Source organism: Macrobrachium nipponense, chromosome 22 (assembly GCF_015104395.2).
Source record: "Macrobrachium nipponense isolate FS-2020 chromosome 22, ASM1510439v2, whole genome shotgun sequence".
Taxonomy (NCBI): domain Eukaryota; kingdom Metazoa; phylum Arthropoda; class Malacostraca; order Decapoda; family Palaemonidae; genus Macrobrachium; species Macrobrachium nipponense.
The window spans coordinates 17,734,861-17,751,301 of NC_087213.1; the positions used below are offsets into that span (position 1 = coordinate 17,734,861).

General features: G+C 35.4%; 1 protein-coding gene across 1 annotated transcript in view; it reads right to left on the reverse strand.

Annotated features, from left to right (window-relative positions):
- Window positions 1-5,345: 5,345 nt before the first annotated feature.
- LOC135198869 (clumping factor A-like) overlaps window positions 5,346-16,441 on the reverse strand; it is a 41,050-nt gene continuing 29,954 nt past the window's right edge. The window contains exons 3-5 of the mRNA XM_064226841.1: window positions 5,957-6,570; window positions 5,722-5,916; window positions 5,346-5,686 (exon numbers count right to left, since the gene is read on the reverse strand). Of these exons, the coding sequence (XP_064082911.1) occupies window positions 5,346-5,686; window positions 5,722-5,916; window positions 5,957-6,570 (1,150 nt within the window). The remainder of the gene's footprint in view (window positions 5,687-5,721; window positions 5,917-5,956; window positions 6,571-16,441) is intronic.

Below are 16,441 nucleotides of genomic sequence, written 5' to 3' on the forward strand. Positions count from 1 at the left end.
AGACTTAAATCTAGAACATTTCCATTATTTGACTTGATGAAACAAGATTCAATGATATTCCTTTTAACTGTGTCATTACATGGGATTAAGGCTCTTGCTTGACTCCAATTAATAGGATGGTCTAAATCTCTCATATATACGAATAATGCATTCGATATTTGCCCAGTTCTCACAGAATATTGATGCTGTTTGAGACGTTGTGAAAGAGATTTACCGGTTTGTCCGTAATAGACTTTATCACATTTTTTGCAAGGAATTTCATATATGCAGCCTGGAAGATCTATATATATATAATATGTATGTAAACACACTAAATATCAATACACATATATATATACATATAATATAAACTATTAAAAATTATATATAATACAATATACAGATATATAATATATATTATATAATAATTATAATATACTATATATATATAATATATTTATATCTACATTATATACTGTGCGTTTCTGTGCATGTTTATATACCAACAAATAATTGGAAGTGAGAGAGAGAGAGAGAGAGATACTTGGAGCATACTGGTATATGAGGATGATGCCTATGTAGAAGGCGGTGGAGGAGAAGACGCATCAGGCAACCGACCCCTTGATGTAGGGATAACGTTGGGAAAGAAGAAGATATAAGCGGAATTCCATCCTACAAATATTTGACTGATAAAATAAACGTGCCTTGGAGAAATTAGAGAAATGAAATAGTAATTACATCATCAATTCATCTATTTATATACAAGTTTTGGGCAGTTTTCGTAAACGAATGCATGGGATCTTGAAACACCGCAAATTACTACTTTGTCGAGGGACACGTCTCTATAAAAAAGGGAGAGTTTTAACCTAATAAAATCATGCGGCACAAGCCAGAGAAAGCTTGAATATACCTAATGAGGCTCCTTGAGGAACTCTGAATTCAAAAGGACTTGATTAGGAAAATTATGTTTATATAATAAAAAAAAATATAGATGGAGATGAAACAGAGTTCGTTAGATGCATAATTCACAAAGAGTCCGCTTTAAATTGAATATAAAATTTAGGCTCAAGACCAAGCGCTGGGACTTAAGAGGTCATTTAGCTCTGAAAAGGAACTGACAGTAAGAAGGCGTGATCCGGCCTCCAGCTTACTCGAGACGCGTGCTAAATCTATGGTCAAATAGAGCGTTGTGTCACCTAAGAAAATAGAAAAAAATACGCTATATTTTATAAGAAATAAATTTTCTGTGCTGCTTAATATGCATATTATTTATTTTTTACATTTTCACTCTAATAAATAAATCATAAATATCCTATCCTAAAATTCCTGTATCTTTAACTCAACGTGAAACACCTTTTTCTAATACAACAACAACAACAACAAAAACAAGAACAACAACAAAGTAGTTTGTAGGTTTACTCCCCGAGTAAGCAAAAATGTTTGAGAAGTGTAACAGGAGGAAAACATTGCAGTTAGACTATGGATCAAGTGGAAGAAAGAGAGTTTGAACGTAAGTGCTATAAAAGAACCTTAAGTAATGCTTACAGTGAGGCGCACGAGGCGCACTGACGGCACTACCCCATCCTGCCCGCCCTACGGGGGATCTGCTTTAGAATAAGTTTATTAGGCGTATGGTTTAAAGTGAGTTAAGCTTCACTTACGATTTAAAATGATTGTTTGTATGGTGTTTTTACGGTGCATGGAACCGGTGGTTATTCAGCAACGGGACCAAACGGCTTTACGTGACTTCCGAACCACGTCGAGAGTGAACCTCTATCACCAGAAATACACATCTCTCACTCCTCAAAGGAATGGCCGAGACTCGAACCCGCGACCACCGAGGTGGGACGCCAACACTATACCAACCACGCCACTGAGGCGCTTACGACGATTTAAAATGAGTTAAGTTTCACTTGTGATTTAAAATGAGCCTGCTAGTTTGTCAGGAATGCGAGAAAAAAGGAGTTTCTTAAGGACCGCGACTTGGGACCGGAAACGGAAAATGACCCAAAACGCTGCGAATTCGAGGGAGCTTCAGAAAAGCGGAAATGAGAAGTTAATGACAGTCGCATTTTCCGGTATATATTTATCCCCAGTCGGTGATGAACCTTCACCGAAAATCTATGCAAACGGAATCTTAAACTTTTGATGATTATTATCATTGCCGTTCTCATCACGGTAGTTACCGAAAAACTAACTGAAACTGGAGAAAGACAACTGGAAAATTTGGACTGGGAATTTCAGTCTTTAAATATATACCTATTCTGAATTTGTGGCTTTCGGTGGAAAGTATAATTATTGAAGCTATCTCCTATGTCCACCTCGTTCATAATGTATTCCACTCCGACATTCTACGTTCACACTACGCATCAATATTTGGAATTCGTATCGGAATCCGGAATGTAAAACATTTTTTTTTTACAAAAAAAAAAAAAAAAAAAAAAGTCAACCTAAGTCGAACGGACATAAAATCCTTATAGCCCAGAATAAATGAGGGTCCTAAGAAAGAAAAAATTCATTCACGTCTATCGCATAAACCAAGGAGGTTGAGGAGAAAACTTCTGTGCTCGGGTGGTGGTGTTGACCTCGTATTAGGGCAGGGCTGGTGGTTAATGGGGGTATTTTTACGTCAGCCACTAACTCCTCGACATTCCGAAGCCTTTGGGCTTAGTAAGTGCGTGTCTAACACACTGCCTTCAGGCTTCAGTTATTTGTGTACCAATGTAGTACACATGTTCCATCAAAAGTGACGGCAACATCAAGTTATTTTGCGTTTTTACTTTTTTACTATTTACGATTTCATTTTACTATTTTCATTTGCATTTTACTTTTTTAAGTTTCATCTTACTATTTTAAATATAATTTTACTTTTTTTCAATTTCATCTTACTATATTCAATTTCATTTTACTGTTTTCAGTTTCATTTTACTTTTTTTCAGTTTTATCTTACTGTTTTTAATTTCATTTTACTGTCTTCAGTTTCATTTTACTTTTTAAATTTCATCTTACTATTTTCAATTTCATTTTAATTTTTTCAATGTCAACTTACTATTTTAAATTTATTTTGTTTTTCAATTTCATCTTACTATTTTCAATTTCATTTTACTGTTTTCAGTTCTATTTTACTCTTTTCAATTTCATCTTATTATTTTCAATTTCATTTTAATTTCTTAATTTCATCTTACTATTTTCAATTTCATTTTACTGTCTTCAGTTTCATTTTACCTTTTTCAATTTTATCTTCATATTTTCAGTTTCATTTTACTGTTTTCAGTTGCGTTTTACTTTTTTTTCAATTTCATCTTACTATCTTCAATTTCATTTTACTGTTTTCAGTTTCATTTTACTATTTTTCAACTAAATAGCATTTTTCCCATTTCCTTTTACTTTTCAATTACATTCTACTATTTTCAATTAAATAGTATTTGTTCCAGTTCATTTTGCTTTTTCAATTTCATTTTAATATTTTCAATTTCATTTTACTGTTTTCAATTTCACATTGCTATTTTCAGTCTCATTTCAGTACTTTCAATTTTATTACAACTTAAAGTGGGCTATCGGCGCTGTACACACATTCAAAATAAATATTTGAATGCATACCACGTTACTTACAATAAAAAAATCATTAATAACTACTAAAAACACAGCGCATACTAGGTGTATCGAGCATGTAGGTGACACAAGCCTATTTAAATTTAAAGGAACATGTCCTGTTAATTACCAAATTCGGAAGTACCCACCTAAATGTGATGTGTGAAACCTTTCCTTGGTTACAAAACCTAGAGTACAGGTATTGCCATTCATAGCATGCAACAGCTAGCATCCGCGTGCAATTTAGAGTAACTTTTTAATTAATGACAAATTGTCACTACATAATATGATGTTTGCGACGTACGAAGTTTGGACGCGGCCTGCTAGGTGTTATTGTAGCTTCCATACCATGTTATTAATGTAACCTTTGTTTCATTGGTGATTTTCTAATCTTTTAATCGACAAAGCCGTTCTCTCGTAACTTTCACAATTTCCAAATGATGTCGCATTTGTCTTAGCACTGAACAAATTTCGTATACACACTTTAATAACCGAAAATGACGACAGTTTTTTTCAAATAGGTTTCATTTCACTTATTCCTCTTTTTTCAGTTTCCTTAAAAAAAATTCAGTAGGTTAGACTTCAGGCCGTAAAAAATGCAGTTCAAGTTTTTAACCCATTTCATTTTTATCTTCATTAAATCTTTCAGCAATTTTCATTGCATTATTTTGTTTTACTGTTATTTCTGTGTAGAGCATAATAGCCTGTTAAGTTTTGGTATAATTAAAAGTTATTTCGATGGAAGAGATAGGCCTGAACATTAAAATGAGAGAGAGAGAGAGAGAGAGAGAGAGAGAGAGAGAGAGAGAGAGAGAGAGAGAACATCTGATTCCTGAATATGAAACAGAATGTAAGGAGGAGTTGTAGAAATCGAGGGATGAAAATATCTGCTTATGATAAGAGAGAGAGAGAGAGAGAGAGAGAGAGAGAGAGAGAGAGAGAGAGAGAGAGAGAACATCTGATTCCTGAATATGAAGCAGAATGTAAGGAGTTGTAGAAATCGAGGGAAGAAAATATCTGCTTATGATAAGAGAGAGAGAGAGAGAGAGAGAGAGAGAGAGAGAGAGAGAGAGAGAGAGAGAGAGAGAGAAAGAATGTAGGCAGTCAGGCAGGCAGGCGAGCAAGGAACACAACTGCATCATCAACTTTCCTTGCAGCTATTAAGGCCGTCTCTTGTCATAAATTCCTTGGTGAATGTTTCATAATATTTTCCCTCAGTGGCACAGGAAAGAAAAAGATCATTTTTTTCTTCCCGAGTGGCGCTGGCGAAGAACCGGCTTATTTCTCGTATGAAAACTGAGAAGTTCCTAGTTATATATATATATATATATATATATATATATATATAATATATATATATATATATATATATATATATATATATACCCTTGCAAAAAAACAATCAGGATGCATCTTTTCATTCTCATAGTTTATTTTAGGGACTCTCTCTCTCTCTCCGTTATACAGGCATTTTCTCCTCCCGATTTCTTCAGCCTCCTCCCCCTTGATTATTCCTACATATTCAGGAGAATCCTCCTCTCTTTCTCTCTCAAAAACAGGCATTTTTCTCTTCTCCCCCTTGAGTATTCCTACATATTCAGGAGACATTCCCCCCCTTCTCTCTCTCTCTCTCTCTCTCTCTCTCTCTCTCTCTATCTCTCTCATCTCTCTCTCTCTCTCTCTTCTCATTTCCCCAAGTGCATTTCGTTATCTTTTGGTATTTTTCCCTCCTCATTTCGAACCCTAACGTCATTTTCGTCAATTAGATCTGGTCCTCAAGACGATTCCCCGACAATGGGATACCTGGGTAAGATGCAGATCGGTCCCCCAGGGGGAATCGTCTCACAGATGGCAGCATCAGCATCATCAGAATCATCTCGAGAATCAGCATCGGAATCTTCTCGAGAATCGGCATCGGAATTATCATCTCGAAAATCAGCACCAGAATTATCATCTCGAGAACGGGCAACAGAACCGTCATAATCAGGATCATCTTGAGAATCAGCATTAGAATTATCTCGAGGTTCAGCATCATCATCAGATCGAGAATCAGCATCAGAATCATCTCGAGAATCAGCATCAGAATCGGCTTGAGAATCAGCGTCGGGATTAGCATCTCGAGAATCAGCATCAGAATTATCTCGAGAATACAATCATCAGAATTATCTCGAGAATCAGCATCAGAATCGACTCGAGAATCAGCGTCGGAATTATCATCTAGAAAATCGGCATTAAAATTATCATCTATAGAATCAGCAGAAGATTCATCTCGAGAATCAGCATCAGAATCGGCTCGAGAATCGGCATCAGAATTATCTTCTCGAGAGTCAACGTCAGAATTATCATCTAGAAAATCGGCATTAAAATTATTATCTGTAGAATCAGCATTCAGAATCATCTGGAGAATCAGCATCAGAATCATCTCGAGAATCGGCATCGGAATTATCATTTCTAGAATCAATGTCAGAATCTTCTCGAGAATCGCCATCAGAATTATTATCGAAGGAGTCAGTATCAGATTCTTCACGAGAATTATCATAAGAATCATCTCGAGAATCAGCATCATCATCATCTCGAGAATCAGCATCAGAATCATCATCTCGAGAATCATGATCAGAATCTTCTCGAGAATCAGCATCGGAATCATCATCTCGAGAATCAAAGACAGAATTTTCTCGAGAATCGGCATCAGAATGATCTTCTAGAGAGTCAGCATCAGATTCAACTCGAGAATCATAATGAGAATTATCATCTCGAGAATCATTATCAGAGTCATCTCGAGAATCAGCATCAGAATGATCTTCTCGAGAATCGGCATCAGAATCATCATCTCGAGAATCACCATCAGAATTATCATCTCGAGAATCGGCATCAAAGTTATCATTACGAGAATCAGCATCAGAATCATCTCGATAATCAGTATCATCATCACATGGCAAATCAGCATCAGAATCATCATCAGTATCAGCCGACGGGAGATGCAGATGATAATGGAATAGACTTATAAAGAAAACTAGATAAAAATAACGAGGGAAAGAGAGAAAAACGAAAGTGGAAAATGTCTTGAGGAGTAAGATACAGTAGGAATATGATAATATCATAATAAGAATATCCGATTTGCAGAATTAGTACCTCGGCAAATAATACTTTGCTGAAATATCAGGTTTCGTTTAAAAGACAAAAATGTAAAAAAATGCCAAAATTAAAAAAAAAATGTAAAAAAATACCAAAATGTAAAAGAAATACTAAAAATGAAATGAAAGTCCCAAAAATGAAAAAAAAAACGCCTAAATTTTTTTAAATGTCAAAAATGTAAAAAAAAAAAAACTAAAAATGTAAAAAATACCAAATGTAAAAAAATAGCAAAATGGAAAAAAAAACTAAAAATGAATTGAAACTCCCAAAAATGAAGAATTTTTTTTCCAAAAAATGTAAAAAACACCAAAAAATGTAAAAAAAAAAAAAAAAAAATGTAAAACTCAAATTACCAAAATTTAAAAAAAAATACCAAAAATGTAAATAATACTAAAAATGTAAAAAAAGAGAGAGAAAAAAAAACAAGAATCAATTAGCAGGGACTGGCGCTTATATAATCGCGATACGACGAGCAAATGGTGTAGATCGCTCATAAAGCAATGACTATTTTTCGTCCACTTCAGGACACGGAATGAATAAACATGGCGGCGCAACGAAAACGGGAAAGAGAAAAATGCAGAGAGAGGAAAGACCATAAAACGCCATGCTAATTCTCCCGACTCCCAAAAAATGCTTTTGACAGGGTGCGCCGACGGTGAACTAATGGAAATTCTTAGAAACTTTCAGAGTAGATTAGAGTGACAGGAGTTTGATAAAAATTTGCGCCGAGGCCAAATTACGAGTCTCCCAGCTACGGCGACGACCCCCCCCCCCCCCGGGTGGGGAGACTAATAAAAATTGTTGGGTTAGGGTTAATTTTGCGTACAAGGGGTGATGCAGTTATTATTATTATAACCAAATAAAGGAATTCAGCATGTGGATGAATTTAAAAAAAAAAAAATAGTTTGCAATAATAAGGAAATCCAAATAAACATTAAAATTATTAATAAGAAAGTGCGATAATAATTTCATATGGAGTTAGTTTGTTTGTATGGTGTTTTTACGTTGCATGGAACCAGTGGTTATTCAGCAACGGGACCAACGGCTTTACGTGACTTCCGAACCACGTCAAGAGTGAACTTCTATCACACGAAATACACATATCTAACCTTCAGCGGAATGCCCGAGAATAGAAGTCGTGGCCACAGAGGTGGCAGGTCAAGACCATACCGAACACGCCATTTTTAGTATTTCTTTTACATTTTGGTATTTTTTTTTACATCTTTATTTTCAATTTTGGCATTTTTTTACATTTTTGTCTTTTAAACGAAACCTGATATTTCAGCAAAGCATTATTTGCTGAGGTACTAATTCTGCAAACCGGATATTCTAATGATATTATCATATTCCTACTGTATCTTACTCCTCAAGACATTTTCCACTTTCGCTTTTCTCTCTTTCCCTCGTTATTTTTGTCTAGTTCTATTTATAAGCCTTACATATGGAGTGGATATTCGGTTAAAAGAATATATAAAGAAAAGGGAAAATATGGGTCAAAGAAAGAACCAGGGGAAAGAAGAAACATTGGAAAATACGTAAAACTAGATACAAGTTTTGATACAGACAACAATGAAGGAATGAGACTTCTGAAAAAAAAAATTTACCTCTCTGCAAACAAAATTAACTGAGAAACTGAGATTATAAACCACAGCTATTTTCGGATTGAAACCTTAAAATACCAACGATAAGAAGCTGTCGAATTCTAGTTAAATTTGATCTTTCGGGAAAGAACGTGACGAAAACCCAAGACACTATGAAGTTATGTGAAAAAGTGTGACAATTTCACGAAAATCACGAGTGCATCGCTAAAACAGCTGAACAGAGCCTAATGGCTGGTATTCCATTAAGGAGATTGTCATTATAGGGTATAAAGCTATCAAATGAGCGTGTCAGCTTCACACAAGTAAACAACGGATGCTTTGAATAGATAACCTTCAATTTGTATTTTTGTAATCTAACAAAGAATACGTGGATAAAAAAAAGAATAATCAACGGCCTTGGAATGTAATACTCTTTAAACACTTATCAAGAAAAGGTAAATTTACATGATTTTTAGGCATACTATTGATTCGTATAACGGTTTTAATAATATTAAAGACTGCCAAAGTTTTATCATTATTTTAAAATTTTAGCATCACAAAGGTGACACCTTCCTAGTGGAAATGCATCGGACGTCATTTTATGGAAATGCTGCCTTGAAGAGGTAAAAAAAATCAATGGAACTCAATCAGCGAGTACATAGATGCAGGAGCATGTATTGGAAACACGGGCCACGGTGGAGATGCCTGTCATTTCTGCTGTTTCTACAAATTTAGAGAGATGGAATTCACCCTACAGTAAGGTCACCGAAATTGAAAATAAAATTATTCCATTTTATCTCTTTATTATAAACGTATATTAAACGGAAGTAACTGCTGTTGAAGGCGGCTTTTTTATTATTATTATTATTATTATTATTATTATTATTATTATTATTATTATTATTATTATTATTATTAAAACGAACCCCATTCATATGGAACAAGCCCACAGCTGCCAGTGACTTGAAATTCAAGCTTCCAAAGGATATGCTGTTCATTTGAAAGAAGAAATAGAAGGTATTAAAAAATACAGAAAGAAGAGATTTATTATTAGAGAGGGAAAAACGTACTTCGCACCTTTCAAGTTTACTTTCATTATTTTCCATTTTATGAGAAAAGATTAATGATAGCAGACGTCGAAAATATGCTCATAACAAGACGAAGCTTTTGACTCTTCAAACACTCCATACAAACACACATACAGATACCCATACAAACACACACACACACACATACACACACACACAAGTAACAGCGCACGCGCAAAGAATTATCATTTGAATTATTCCTTCATTCAAGCATTACCGTTTTTAATTGATTTGATTGATATATTTGGACGAAATACTGATTATTAACGCCTTTCACTTCTGTCCGGCCTTTCTTTTTCATTCCTTTTTTTATCCCCATGCGATCCACCACATATACAAACAACCAGGTGCCATCCAATTCACTGCTAAGTCATGGGTGCCATAAAATTTCCAAGATTCCAGCCCGGGGATGAGAGAGAGAGAGAGAGAGAGAGAGAGAGAGAGAGAGAGAGAGAGAGAGAGAGAGAGAGGGGGGAGGGGTGGGAGGGGAACGCAAGCATAATTAGCTTTCGGAAAAGTTTCTACGAATAGAAAAGGACTCTAACACCTGTAGGGAGGGGGAAGGGGGAGGGGGGGAGGGGGGAGGGGAGGGGAGGGAGGGGGAAAGAAAACCCAAGGGGAAGAGACAGAGGGAAAAAAAAAACAAAAAAAAGAGAGAAAGAGAGGGGAGAAAGAGGCAGCAGGCAGACATAAAGAAAAAATACAAGAGGTGAGATGGTTAGATACATAAACGAAAGCAGAATTAATAAGGTGGCAGATGGAGAGAGAGACAAATGATAGGAGACTGCAAGAAACGTGGGTGAAGAGAGAGACAAGAAAGGGGTAAGAGCAGCAGAGAGGGAAGAGACAGAAAGAAAAGAAAAGAAGGAACGTAGATGGAAGAAAGGAAGTACAACGCAGAAGAGAGAAACTAAGTTAAAACAGGAAGGATTGAAACGAGAAAAACAAGATAACGAAAGAGGGAAGGAGGAGACAACCAAAGGACAAAACGTAGAGATGACAGAGATAGTGCAAATATCGATGAGGTTGGGGTGGGGGGGGGAAGGGTTGATGGGAGTGGGGATATGTCAGCAGGTAGATAACCAAGAGACACGCACGTTGAGAGGTCAGGTAGGGTCGCGTTACGCGCGGTTGTCTACTAATTGGTTTCGCGAAACCTCATTACAATATCCCCCGGAGGCTATCCAGTGACGTCTTAAGATGGGGTGGGGGGGACGGGGGTGGGGGTGAAATTAAGAAAAGGTCGGGATGTGGGAGGGATATGGCGGGGTCTCCAGAGATGTCGAATTCGTGATGATCAAGAGGATACTAATTTGTGGATGGTATTACCAAAAAAAAAAAAAAAAAAAAAAAAAAAAAAGTTCAGGTCGGGTCGAATAGACATCATTTATATATGCGTCAGTACAAGATATATAACACTACAAATAGTAGGGGGTTCATCCTCTGAATAATAATAATAATAATAATAATAATAATAATAATAATAATAATAATAATATAATAATAATAATATAAAGGTAAAATGCTAGTCATGAATCACATTTTACAAAAATAAATAAATATACAAATAAATAAATAAAGCATCAGATCTCACAAAAAATATATATACAGGGATATAAACACTGCGCCGAATTGAAACAGTTTCTAGATAAACTTCAAATTCTTAGAAACGTAAGACAAAAAAAACAATCTGCGGGTTAGTATTTTTTCTTACTGAATTGTGAAAAGGTTAAGCGAAAAAAGTGAAAAAAATAAAAAAAAAAAACTGGACAGAAAGAGGGGAAACATTTTACCCACTGCAGAAAACCATTAAGATTAGATCTAGAAAGGGCCAAGGGGAAAAGAGTGAGTTCACTTCAAGTGACCACTGCAGTAAGAAAATAAATAAATAAATAAATAAATAAACGTAAAAACGTTTTTAAAAAAGCAACACAAGGAAATACTCACACAAGCACTTACACATAGCTTATGCATAAATGACGTACTATTAAGAAATAAATAAATCAATAAATAACTAAATAGATAAATAAATAAATAAACGTTTTAAAAAGAACACATAAGGAAATACTCACACAAGCACTTACACATAGCTTATGCATAAATAAACATACTATTAATAAATTAGTAAATAAATAAATAAATAAATAAATAAATAAATAAACGTTTTAAAAAGAACACATAAGAAAATACTCCAAATGCACTTACGCATAGCTTATGCGTAAATAAACATAATAGTAAGATTATTTTTATAAAGGGCAACGGACAATTGGCAGCCTAGAAGAATGCCAGAAAATAGGGGAAACAAAAGAAGAACATGAGAAACATATTAGCAATATCGAACAGAAGATCTTTTTGTTTGTCGTGGTCTCATTAGAAAACTAAAATTGTAATGGTCCTTCTTCCGAAATCGCTGCTGACTCTGCTAAAAATTTGCGTAATTTGAAATCAAATCAGTTAAGGTCAGTAACGTGCTAAAATCAGCGTAATTGAACTCAAATCAGTCAATCAGTCGCGATGCGAACATTTTTCAATTCTAAAACTTCTTTTTCAAAAAATGAAAACTCTTACACACAAATAAATCTCTTTCCTATAATCATGACTCTTTCCTTTATAAACGAACATTAGGCATGACACGTAAAGTCAACATATGTCTCCAACACCACCCCAACCACCACCCCTCAAAAAAATCTCCGATCAATACAAACTCCGAAATTCACAATTTTCTTAAATGTTTTGAACGCGGAAGAACACCACCAGAAACCTAAATTAAGCCTGAATAAAACAGCTAATAAAAGACCAAAGGCAAAATACTTTCATTAAAAAAAATCCTGCATAGTGTATGAATATGCAAAAGAACCGCCATTAATTAAGCAATTATATGCAAATTTCCCGGGACCAATGTTGTAGCATTCTTCATTTCGGGAACGATCAATGAATGCCCAGTTCATGAAAGCATTCATGCGGAAGCGATGACACTTCACTTGTTACGGGGATACGATTCTATATCAATATAAGTTATCATATACGAATGCCCTGTGACCGAGAGAGAGAGAGAGAGAGAGAGAGAGAGAGAGAGAGAGAGAGAGAGAGAGAGAGAGAGAGAGAGGGGGGGGGGGGGCAACTTTTACATATCAATTAATGGACTATACAAATACCTGAAAAATAGCTATATGGGAACACTTGTCGGAGTACATGAAAAATCGCTAGCTATATGGAAACACTAGTAGGAGACTGAGAAAAATATACCTTAGAGTCATTCTATACTAGTCCAAATACATGAAAAATAACGATATGGAAACACTAGTAGGAGACTGAAATAAAAAATACCTTAGAGTCATTTTATACAAGTCCAAATACATGAAAAATAGCTATATGGGAACAGTAGTTAGGAGACTAAAAAAAATATATCTTAGCGTCATTTTATCCAAGTCCAATATAAAATCTCATTCTGAACAACTGTCTTCCATTTATCTGTTAATTGAAAACGTATCGACTAGAGAAACTTCATGTAAACAACGTATAAAATAAATACTTATCACTGATGTCAATAAGCAGTATTACTCTGTGTGTGTGTGTGTGTGTGTGTGTGTGTGTGTGATCACTTCGGCCTTATCAAACAACCCAGTTAATGTTGTTCTTGCATGTTTTGTTGTGTATATTTTCCTTTAATTACAACAACGTAAATGTGTATGACCAAATGCAGGTTCATATATTCCAAGCCTCTATCAATTCAAACAACCCTACGCTACGTTGGTGTATATTGTTTGTTTGTTCGTATGATGTTTTTACGGTGCATGGAACCAGTGGTTATTCAGCAACGGGACCAACGGCTTTACGTGACTTCCGAACCACGGCGAGAGTGAACTTCTATCACCAGAACGTTGGTGTACATCACCAATTTGTATCTTTTCAAACAACCCTGCAAATGATGCGCGTGCGCATGCGCGTATTCCTCCCTTCGGTCTTTTCACGAATTTTCTCCACACTCGAAGTGAACTTTAGGTCATGGCCAAACAAGACTCCATTAAACATTAAACCGCGAAAAGAGAACAAAAGGCCATTTTTATCCGCCAGAACTTCCAGATAACGTTTACCCAAGAAAGTCGAGAGCTTTTTTTTTTTTTTACCTCTTTACCTCATAGGAGAGACCCTCTACCCCCAACCCCCCCTCGCCCCTCCCGCCCCCCCAAAAAAAAAAGAAAAGAAAAAACAGGAGCAGTTCCTTGATTAAAGAGAAAACGATCCATAATGAGAACAAATTCGTCTTCATTTAGTCGCGGATTTGTAGGGTCCAGAAATAAAGGTTTATATCAAACTCTGTGGATTAATCTCTCTCTCTCTCTCTCTCTCATTCTCTCTCTCTCTCTCTCTCTCTCTCTCTCTCTCTCCACGTATTACAGGTTTTACTGAATATTTGTACACTGCATCATTGAATATCAATGCTTCTCTCTATCTCTCTCTCTCTCTCTCTCTCTCTCTCTCTCTCTCTCTCTATGGAATGGATTACAGGGCTTTTTTTTACACAAAGTTTATTACACTGTAGCTGAATACTAGTATCTCTCTCTCTCTCTCTCTACACACATATATATATATATATATATATTATATATATATATATATATATATATATTATATTCTATATATATATATATAATTAGGAATTCGACACTTTTTTCCACCGTCAGTAGAACTTTTCCATAAGGACGCGAATAAAAAATTAATAAATAAATAAATCTCATGAAGGATTCGAACCCCGATGATTGACTGACCTCACCACATTAGGTCTTGAAAATCATCTCCACCTAAACTCCCACTTGAGACGGGGAATTCGCGCTTTCCATTTTCTTCGGATTTAAAGGCTTCCAGGAGGAATCATATTCGAAGTATTTAGGAAACAGACAAATTAGGATGGTCCTGATACTATCACTAGATATGGCTTTAGGTAATGTGACTTGCAGTTTCAATAATTTTACAATATATAATATTTACATACATATATATACTATACATATTAAATATATACATTTATATATATTATATATATATATATAGTATATATATATATTATACACACGCATTATTACACACACACCAATATATATATTATATATATATATATATATATATATACCACACATATATATATATATATATATATTTATAGAAATATATTATATATTTACACACTATAATCAAATAACACATACCACTCATATATATAAACAGAGAGAGAGAGAGAGAGATTGAGAGAGAGAGAGAGAGAGAGAGAGAGAGAGAGTTCCTCATGGAGACATAAATGATCGAAATATTAGTATTTCCATAATCACAATGCTCATTCCCCATTAAATTCTCCTTCCCACCGACATCAACCAAATCGTGATTTAATTCATTTCCCTCAGCCACGATCTCTGGCGCTGATTCATAATATCATAACGCCAGAGTTATCGAGATAGACTGCACTGGATATTTCGGGGTTTTGGGTATTGGAACGGATTATAAGAATGTACCATGATGTGTTGAGAGAATGTTGGGAATTTGATATATACCACAGCATAATCTATAATTATATATATATATATATATATATATATATATATATACATTATATATATATATATATATATATATATATAATATATATATATATATATATTATATAAGTATGAAAGGCCCGTTAAAACACTCTGGTTTAAAGCTAAGGACTTTATTTCGGAGGACTAACCTCCACCCTTATCAATTAGTGAATGACAGAAGGAGTTACATTAGCGAAATGTATAGTGGGATATACGCCCTTAGGTGATGCCTGGGGTAACCGCTAAACCGACGCTGGTTCATCGTTGCCTTAATGCCTTAAGGAAGATATTGTCTATACGTACAGAGTCCCAGGCTCAACTGAAAAGGTTGTCTGTTTGTTTGTTTGTTCGTTATGCACGCCCAGGCTATGAAAGCTAAGGCTACCAAATTTTTACCATAGACTCCCCTTCCCCCCAAAGGAAGGTTTTAAGTAAAAACCGAAATTCGAGGGGCTGCATCTAAGGGGGTCGTAACCCCTCTTTTTCATACTCCCTCGTTTTTTACAACTTTCGGAGTTGACAACTGTTAGTTTAGAAAATACAAAGTTTAGTGGTCTACACTGCACAACAAAACGTACATGGAATTAAACTTAACGGGACACTTTAATAAGACGTAAGCTGTTCTCCAGAACATAAATATCAGATCCCTTGACGTAGGGGCCTCAGAATATGAGAAGTCTCGCCTTAATCTAATTATATCCCCGTGCGCCAAGACGCTAAAACAGTGTTCTGAGTGTCACAACCGCATGAGGGAACAGTCAGAATATAATCGGAACTTTAGTAACCGATGCCTAACTACAACATCTACAAGGATATGGTACATTCTTGCAACTTAGAAAACGTTAAATTTGCACTGCATAGTAAGTAGTTATCGTTAGCCTTAAAGATAAAATTAGCAGGTACTCAGAAGTTTAGTATTAACATTGTGTAAATTAGGAAAGGTCTGTCATACTCTACCCGAATAGGTTCACTGTGTAACTTATCTACCAGTCACTCTCTCTCTCTCTCTCTCTCTCTCTCTCTCTCTCTCTCTCTCTCTCTCTAATATAGAGACATTTTCTCCCCTCGATTTCTTCAACCCGCTCCCCCTTGATTTTTCCTACATATTCAGGACCCTGACTCTCTCTCTCTCTCTCTCTCTCTCTCTCTCTCTCTCTCTCTCTCTCTCTCTCTCTCTCTTAAAGAGTCATTGCCTTCAAGAAGTTGAAATTTGAAATGGTGCTTTCATCTGCCTTTCCTCCTTCTCGTTTCGGATAAAAGTTCGCATCTCTATAAAAGTATCAGTTGTGTCTTTTCAAATGTGCTTATCTCTTGGACCTTTTCTTGCGCAATTCTTAAGTCATTAACGAAGTATACATTGATACCAAGTACTGCCAAGGGAGGTTCGCATTCATTAAAGACCGCAGTGACTTCTGAGAACGCTTACTCGTCTTTCTCACTCGTCACTTTTCTTCAGTATATTTTTCACTTCAGTTTTAACATCCTACTTCCGCTT